The following is a 9,137-nucleotide window of genomic DNA, read 5'->3' on the forward strand; positions in this document are numbered from 1 at the left end:
TCACACCGCTCCCCGCCCCTCAGACCGCCTTCACACTGCCCCTCACACCACTCCCCGCCTCTCACATCGCCCCCACACCGCTCCCCGCCCCTCACACAGCCCTCACACCCCTCCCCGCTCTCACGACCCTGCCCCGGCCCATCCCGACCGCTCCAAACCGCACAAGGCGCTGCAGGTCGGGTAGGTGCGCGGTTCCGTGGCCCTGCCCTGCCCTGCCCTGCCCCGCCCCGCCCCGCCCCGCCTCGCCTCGCCTGCTTCCCGGCGCTCCCGGTCCCGCCATGGCGCTGAGGAGGGGTGTCCCGCCGGGCCGGCGCCTTCCCGCAGGTAGGGGCCGGGGCCGGGGCCGGGGCCGGGGCCGGGGCCGGGGCCGCTCCGGTGTGAGGGGCTCTCCGCCGCATCGTCCCACACAGATGCAGCTCCTCCGCGGAGAGGAGCGGCCGTGTGGGACCGGGAATGGTGGAGGCGGGTCTGTGGTGCACGGCCCGCTCGCCCTAGCAGGCCCCGCATCCGCTTCATCACGGGTGCGCTCGGTCGGCGGGTGTGGAGCTGGCGCCGCTCGGTGATCAGGAACGCGCTGTTGAGGGATAGCGAGAGAAATGGGTGTCCATATTCAGTGAAATATCTGTGTTTAATGTTACAGCCCTATCCCTCGCCTCCTGTAGTAACATGAAGAATTTACTTCACCTCCGCCAAGCCCCCCCCCCCCCCAGTCCCCATAGAGCTATCTATGAGGAAGCCTTCGAGCCTGCTGTTCCAGCCGCCGCTCTGCCTGGGTGGCGACTGGGCGACTGTAAGGATGTAATACCGGGATTTTAAGGATGCAGTAGCGAGTGTAGTAGCGCTTGTGTTTGTTGGAGGAGCGGAAAAATGCATACAGTGTGAGCAGCTCCTGGGCCATCCCGGGAGCTGCGCGGAGCTCTCTCTCAAACGCACCAGTGCGTTGGCTGTGTCCCACCTGCTCTGTGGCTCACGCTAAGGTGCTGCTGGCTCAGCCTTTGGGGCTGGGGGATAGTCACTGCAAGCACAGTCACTGCAGGCTCAGCCTTTGAAACTGAGGAACGGTCACTACAAGGCTTTAAACCAGTTGTGGCTTTCCCTCGGTTTATTAGGAGGGCTTAGTGCCTGAGGAGCACATAGTCGTGTGTCTCCTTGTACCCCTAAGAACTGTTTTGTTTTCTTGAAAATATTTTCTGTTTGGATTTTTTTTTTTTAGCATGCTTTTACATGAATTTGGGATGTAAATAGTTTTTTTCAGCTTATCTCTAGTCTATTCCTGGATTTTTGTGTGTGTGGCAGGGACAGTTGAGCTGTACCTGAAAGGGCCTTTAAACCACTGCAGTCAGTAACCTGAAGCAGGTACTGGTCTTTCTGAACTTGCATGATAGGAAACTGCAACTTGTAGTCTTGCAAGTCTGCAAGTAAGTCTTGACGAAGCCTACCTGTTACTGCAGTGGGCAACAGCTTGGCCGAGGGGTGAAGGTGCCAGAGTAAGTGGTTTCAACCATGCACTTAGTGACCAAAGTTCAAGTGGGCATCTTTATTCTGACCAGTATTGAGCCAAGCTGTCTTTGTTTTTGCTTAGGTTTGTTTTTGTGTTGTTTTCTTGTTTGGGGTTTTTTGTTGTTGGGGTTTTTTTGGAGGGGACAGCATAAATGGGAATGTGCCTCCTTATTTTATTTTTTTGTTTTAAAAATACATGATGTTTTAAAAATGGAAATTAGTAAAAATTTTGGAACTTAGCTGTTAGATTATATGGCTAACAGGTCACTTATAAGAATCGAAAAATTGAACTCTATATTAAAAGTTTGACATACCTCTCTATTGCTCTGGAAAGCAAATTACAAAACAGCTTTGTGGTGCATCCCACATGCATCTATGTTTAACTCTTCCCCTGCCATGGATGTGTGTGAGCAGGTGGGACAGCTGTTCCTAGTGGCTAGTTTCAAGTCAGTGCAGAGATGGAAAGGAAGATGGGTTATTTCTAATAACTATAGATAACGTTGTTTTGTGGGCCTTTTGGTGGTAGACACAATTCCAGATTGTCCATGTTTCATTATCTCTTCCCATGCTGGGCATCTCTCTCCTCCTCGCCTAGCTCCCCTTGTGCTTTGTGTAAAGCCTCATAGTGTTAAAATGTCTGCCTCTGTCTGGATCTCCTTGCCCTGCTAAATTAAAACTACAAACAATGCTTGTATCTAGAAATTGCCAGTCCTGCATGTGTGGGAAGGTCCCAACCCAAAACTTGTGGATCTAGGTTCAATTACTTTTTTTAAATCTAATTCCAAAATTTTAGTGGTTTTCCAGTTTCTGGTTTTACTGGTTCCTAAAAAGACAAGAGCCTGACAATCTGTGGGAGAACACTTGGGATAACTCGCGTTGGTATTCTGGTCGAACTTATTATAAAGAGAAATGATGTCAAGAAGATCTCTGAGATCTTGAAAGATGCCAGGGCTTTTTTTTGGTGTGGTCTGTTTTGTGGTTGTTGATGTTTGGTTTGGGGTTGTTTGATTTGGTTTGGGTTTTTTTTACATTCTTTGTCATTCTAGTTTGAAGATGCCTCAAAGACAAGGAAGAGTTTCACACCTGGTGAGCTGAGGGTATTTAGAATCTCAGTTCTCTTCACTGGTAAATACTTGGAAACAAACAGTTGAAACTTCCATTTCAGAATACTTTTAATTTTGTAGTTAGGCTGCCGGAAGGATTAGGTTCAGTCTAGGTCTCCAGCGTATTTGTAGCTGTAAGATGGCTGGGCAAAGAATTTGCTGCTTATGCAGCAGTATAATTAACAGTATGTATGTCATTTTAGAAAGAGAAGAAAAGCCAAGTCTAGCTATAGCATAACTCTGATATTATAGTGCTGCTTTGGACATGACTGAGGGAGAATTTTTGTTTCTAAAATTAGGCCCGCAACCAGGAAATACAAAGCCAAGAGTCAGATTTGGTAGAAAATGGGTGTTAGTTACAGATGGATACATCTGCATCATCAAAAATGGCCAAATGCATTTCTCATGCTAGCTAGTTGAGTAATTCTGGAAACCACTCTCCATTCCCTATTCTCTCTAGCCCCCGACTTTAAACTCTAGTCTTGATTGTTTATGATCAGAATAGGAGTCTTGCTGCAAGGTGAAGCAACTTGTTCAATAGGATGAGAAAAGAACACTAAGGTTTTTCTTTCTTACTTACTTACAGTTTTAAAATTTAAAACGCTCTCCTGAAGAGGGAGAAAGTGTTTCTTTCAAGAGAATGTTTTAGATAAATTTACGTGTTCTTTGTTCAGAATTAAATTTTCAGACATGCCTCAGAACTTAAATTGTTTGGTTGTTGTATTGTTAGGTTGCCTGTAGCTTAATTAGTGCTAATTGGTTTTGTGATTGGCAGATATTTTAATAAAATACAATTAAGCATGTTGGAACACAAGTACAAGATGAGTATGCATCTGGTTCTTATCTGCATTATTAGGTTTATTCTGGAATACCTTGAACTAATCATGAAACCCTTATTGCTGTTAGTCACATTGTTCAAAAACCTGAAAGTTTTCGGATGGTGGTTTGGTTTTCTTTTTTATTTTAAAAATACAAATCTGAGATGTAATAGTTTCTGGGGAAGAATGCATATGAACATAGTAAGGTGTTAAGATTTAATATAGTTAACGGTGACTGAAACCACTCTGATTTCTTGATTTGTGGTATCTGGAAGTTGATTTGAGTCTGCCGTGACACAGAATTTTGAAGCTTTTGCTGCACCTCTTTGGCTACTGCTGTGTATGCATGTGTACAAGTAAAGCATGGAGCTAAATACTGAAAGATGATTTCTGGTTAATGGTTATCTGGGGTAAAAGTATTCTCCTCTAAGTGTATGTAATGTGGTATGTAATTCTGTAGGTATTTTTACTTACATTTCACTTTTTTCTTGCAGTTAAAGCTGGAGGTATGAGAGTGTCTAAAAAGCAAGAAAGCGGACCTGTTGAGAAAAATGCTAAACCTCCAGGAAAAGAAAAGTCAAGGTATTACACTGCAGGGCCTGTCACCCCTGCTCCATAGTTAAAGTTCATAGGTAATGGGCTTTTAAAACAAAGAAAATTCTTACTCTACAAGAGTTTAATTCTTAACTTGTGCAATTTATAAATAAAATAATATCGCTAAAATAATGTTGATATTGAAATAATTATCAGCTTAAAAAACCCCAAAACCCAAGGACAGTGCCTTGCAATGAAAGGCAAAGGCTAAATGACATCTCTATTGTCATGTTTTATGGAACAGAAATTAAAACAATGTGTTGCATACTTATGCCTAATAAAGGAATAGTCAAACAGTTTCCAGTGAAGTAGGAGTGAACTTTAGGCTGTCCACATTCTGAAGTAAATAAAACCTACATCAACTACCCCCAAGGAAGACTCTCATCACCTATATAGGCTATACCCCCTATTTCAATCTAAAATCTAATTTGGCTTTTTCTGTTTACTACTTTTTAAGGTTAATCAAGCTGTTTTGCCCCAAAAATGAAGGCATGCTTCTATTTTGAATAAAGTGACAGTGACCAGTTGATGTGGTCATTAAAACAAGTATTTTCTTGCAGCTTTTTCAAAGATTGAACATTTTTCTTAAATACATGCACTTTTCTTAAATGTCACTTAACAAAAAGTTAAGTTGACCAATATAAGGGTATGACAGTAAAATCTGAATGACTTGTGGTGTAACTAAAGTTTTTGATTTTTTGTTGTAATCTTCTGGAATTAGAAGCTTTTTATTTTCACTTATTGCCAGTTGTCTGGGTGTAATTTTGCAGCTGTCTTTTCCATAGTCATAGTCACCTAATAGTATAAACAGATGTTGAATAACTTTTATTTGTAGTAAACTTTCAATTGCTAAATTGAAATGTCAGTAGGAAATGTCTTTCTGATCCACAGAAACTTAAATAAATAAACTTAAATAAAGCAATATCTGCTTTTTTCAAGAGTCGCATTTATGGTATTTGGGGTTTATAATGATTATTCCTACTCCATTTTAAGCTACAGAGGTTGTCAGTGATTATAATGTTATCATCAGAAGAATGTGCAATCTGAAGTTCTTCCTGTTGTTGAACTAAATTATTTCATATCCACAGATTTGTTTATGGTGTTCTTCATTGGAATATGCAGAAGTTAATGGGATAATTTTGTGAAAAAAAATCTTGCTTGACAAATAGTTGCTGTGAAAGGAAACCGTCTCCAAAAACAGAGGCTGAATTTTTTTCATGGGTCTAGGCTGGAATCAAGAAAATTTTTTGTAGATGAGGGCATCAGTGCTCAGCTTCTGTGAAGTTATTTCACAGCATAAAAAAAAAATCCTTTTTGAGATATTCAAGGATATTTAATATACAGATTTTTGTATATATGAATAAGACTGTCACACAAATTTTGTGTTGTTCCATTCTGAAGCAGCATGCCTTTTTTGATATTATATAGTTTTTCATGTGATGAAAGAATTTAGCTCCAAACCCTAAATTTATACTGTAAAATGTTTTATATTATGTCTGGAAAATGAAAGTGACAAGTGCTCAAATGTTTCTGTGAGATGGAAATGATAAATACTTTTTTCATCTGCTTTACAGTGCTATTGTCAGTTTTCCAAAACCTCAGAACATGGGTGTCTTGGTAGCAGCAGCACTGAACAAAGTAAGTCTGGAAGAAAAAGTCAGGGTTTCTTCATAAATCTAAACATGAATAAAAGTTAAAAAGTGAATTTTCCTTAAACTGGTGTCTGGCAGTTGCAGGTTTTTCAGCTGCCACTAAATGTTCTTGTGATAACTTATTTCTGTAGTGGTTGTGTGGCTAAGCTGCTAGATGGCTAAAAAGTACCTGGCTTTCTCTCCTTATTCTGATTCCACTCCTAGTTGCTATGACATGCCCTGGGACAGTTGTGTACATCTGTTACAGAGAAGCACAGCCAGACAGTGAGGTGTGTTCTGCTTGTAAAGTGGCGTGGTGCATTAGCTTTAGTGAAATATGGGGAAGAATTACCAGTGGCATGTAAGTGTCTGGCAGAGCTGGGATTACAGTGCAGAGCAAAACCTTGTCTTCGGTGACATGGTTTATCCCACCATGGAAATCACTCTGACTTCTGTGAGGGTCCAGCAAAAATACAGAGCTGCTTGAGGGAGGTGGGTGGCATCACTGGCAGGTGCAGGGGACACCAGGATGGTGATCCAGTGTCCTGCTCTGTGAATGATCCCCTAGACAGCAGGCACAGCATGTCCTACTGCTGCCCCATATCTAGCTGTTCCATCTGAGGCCTGACATCAGTCAGACAAGCACCTTTTGACTTCTCCTGTAGGAAAATCTTGTATCCCACAGCTGCTAATGGACCCTTCTGTTTATCACATGCTTACAGCTCCTGCCCTGTGTCTCATTAGGCTGTTGGTGCAGGCTTACACCTACACTTTGGAAGAGCTGATTTCACAAGCAGCTCTTTGGTTTGCATGGTAATCCGAAGATCTGACAATTATCATCTCTTTGTTACACACTTTCAGTCTTCACACTCTGAAGCATACAGGAGTTCCTCATGCCTAGAGCTCAGTAAAACATCAGTTGCATCATTTCAACACAAGTCTTTTATCAACAGTTGTGTTTATAGCTTTAGCCTGTAGATCTTGAATTTTTGCTTCGACTTTTTAGAGGAGAACAGATAAAACTCATCCTCCTTCTCTTCCACCTGTCCTCATCTCCTCTGTTCTGACCTACCATTTCCTTTTCCTGTTGGTTTCCAGAATATTGTATGTGAAGCTTGCTTGCCAGTTTAGAATGGGATAATTAGCTACTGTAATAATGATGATTTTGAATCTGGGAAAATGAGAATTTGAATCAACTTATTGTTAACTCTGGCATACTGATTATTTTCTGTGTTTTCCTCATCTTGGAAGCTCATTCTGTGAACTACTAAACAAGGGAAGAAAAGAAAATTTAATTCCCTAAAGGTAGTCAGACTAATATCACTTTGAAAACAGAAATTATAAGTAAATATACCGAGTTACCATGAGTTCTGTGTATTGATCACTTAAACTTTTGGTGGATTTAGGTTTTAGGTTTTACTGCTCCTTTTAAACTACTTTAATATGATGAAATTTAGAAAGAGGATACCTAACAAGCTGTATTCTACCACAACTTTTTTTCTCCCCCCTTTAATGTTACAGATGAGCCACAAAATCCATGCAGCAACATTACAAGTGGCTCACCAAAAGCCACAGCCTACCTTGGAGAAGTTGATACTGCCTAAAAGAATTCACATTATTCAACAGCCACGGAAATGTTAAGATACTCATTAAAATACTTATATTTACTTTTCTACACAGCATTTAGCATGCTGTGGTGAAATGCTCAAAAGCTGTGTGCCTTGTGTCTTGTTGTGTTTCTGTTACTCACAATAAAATAAAAGAAGAGTTACTGAATGTACTCAGGATTTATTACAATATCATGGCTTCTGTCTAACCCAGTGTTACTAGTATGTAGTAATTAATACCAAAAGGTCTAATAGTTTCACTACTGTGTGAGTTTTGACTGAAGGAATAGAAACTGTCAGCCCTGTTGTTTTGGGTTTATTTTTAGTTTAATGGTAGCAAAGGTGATGTGAACTTGATTCTAAGAAAGCAGGTCATGAGTGAAAGACGTGGGGCTTCTTTCAATTGAGCCTGAGGTTTTCCATGCTGAATGCATGCCTGAAGCTTACTGCATGATAAGTAATTCACAGAGTCCTGGGAAGGATTGCAGTGCAATGGAAAGAAATATCTTTTGCTTGCATTTCTTTCTGTAAGAAAATCCAGCTTCTCTGCAGGCATCAGCAAGCAGGAAGAACTGAGTGGAAACAGTCTGTTTTAACCTATTTTGGGCTGGGGTGGATAAATGAAGGAAGTACCTAACTAGGAGCTGAACCCTTGGGATAGGAGGACAGGTAGCAGGGAAGAGCCAAGGTGCAGAGAATGCCATGATTGGTGTTTGGAGTTAGGGTGGGTAGAATGGGGTATGAGACTTAGCACTGACTGGTACTCGAAGGGTCATGAGGGGTCAAGCTTAAAAATGGGGAGGAACAAGTGTAAATCCCAGTCCAGGCAATGTCCTTGAGCCATGTCCTGCTTGCAGTGACCGCAAGGACAATAGAGAGAGCCAGAGAATAATACTGTCTTGCTGTTGGGAGTTGGTTGCGGAGCTCCACTGACTCAGAATTTAATTCTGCTGGGACGATTTTTTTTTTTTAAGGTAGTGATTGCAGAAGAGTATTGTCCCAAAACTGGTTCTTTCACCCTTTTGGTGTGCAAGAAATTGATCCCCACACAGAGTGTGGGTATGGGATTTATTTACAGCTGTGTGCAGAAAGGGGTGCTGGGGGGAGCTAGCACGGAGACAAAGGCAGGCACACCTATAGGTTACGGTCTCAGGCCAAGCAGATCTTACTTTACTCCATGGTGAAGTTGCTAGTTTCTCTCTGTTTCAATCTCAAGGTATAGTGTCCCAAGAAGTCATGGTATGTGCTCAGTGAGCAGTGGGCTCTTGGTGGGCAGAGGAGGCTTTTACTATTACGATTATGGTATAATGAGGAAAGTTCATGGCAAGGGCAAGTTCTCACCACAGAAACAGTCAAATGTGGCAATTTGTTGGCCCATCATATAAGGTCCTGACTAAGAAGGGTATGATCTTTTTTTCCCTCCCCTTCAAGGACCTAGGACATCAACTTTCTGTTTTCTACATTCCTGTGGCTGTTGCTCCCATTGCTTAACTGCTTTGTTCTCTATCTTATTTGGAAATTTGTTCCTGTTATTCATCAGTTAGTTCCCCACTTCCATACTTATGCTTCTTCTTAGATGTATCATAAGTCTCGCTCTTAGTTCCCATGTATTGGAACCATCACATATTTTCCTGAAATGAATCACAAGGATGACAGGTAAGTCAATTGCTTCATGATTTCCCAAATGCAAATATATAGTGCTACAATTAAGACAAAACATAGTAGGCTTAGTATTGGGAGAACAACAAGGTAAAACATCTCATTGAAACTCCCTGTAGCAATGGTAAATGACCAGCTGAAAAGTGTCCTACTGTCCATGTGCTCTATCTCACTTCACTTGTTCCAACACTTGTGATGGACAGTAATCAAAGTACTTTGTCCATT

The 9,137-nt window shown here is 41.5% G+C and overlaps 1 protein-coding gene across 1 annotated transcript; it reads left to right on the forward strand.

The window, feature by feature from the left end:
- Positions 1 to 215: 215 nt before the first annotated feature.
- On the forward strand, positions 216 to 7,361 carry DAPL1 (death associated protein like 1). Its single transcript, XM_069021589.1, has 4 exons — positions 216 to 324; positions 3,916 to 4,003; positions 5,590 to 5,653; positions 7,168 to 7,361. The coding sequence occupies exons 1-4, from the start codon at positions 279 to 281 to the stop codon at positions 7,285 to 7,287; spliced, it is 318 nt and encodes a 105-aa protein (XP_068877690.1). The 5' UTR covers positions 216 to 278; the 3' UTR covers positions 7,288 to 7,361.
- The last annotated feature ends 1,776 nt before the right edge of the window (positions 7,362 to 9,137 follow it).

This window comes from Aphelocoma coerulescens, chromosome 7 (genome assembly GCF_041296385.1).
Source record: "Aphelocoma coerulescens isolate FSJ_1873_10779 chromosome 7, UR_Acoe_1.0, whole genome shotgun sequence".
Taxonomy (NCBI): Eukaryota; Metazoa; Chordata; class Aves; order Passeriformes; family Corvidae; genus Aphelocoma; species Aphelocoma coerulescens.

Bases quoted from the DNA above. Each gene is read 5' to 3' on its own strand.
- DAPL1 (XM_069021589.1), top strand. From the start codon at position 279: ATGGCGCTGAGGAGGGGTGTCCCGCCGGGCCGGCGCCTTCCCGCAG. The intron at 325-3,915 runs GTAGGGGCCGGG...TTTTTCTTGCAG, and splicing joins GGGCCGGCGCCTTCCCGCAG to TTAAAGCTGGAGGTATGAGA. The intron at 4,004-5,589 runs GTATTACACTGC...TCTGCTTTACAG, and splicing joins CCAGGAAAAGAAAAGTCAAG to TGCTATTGTCAGTTTTCCAA.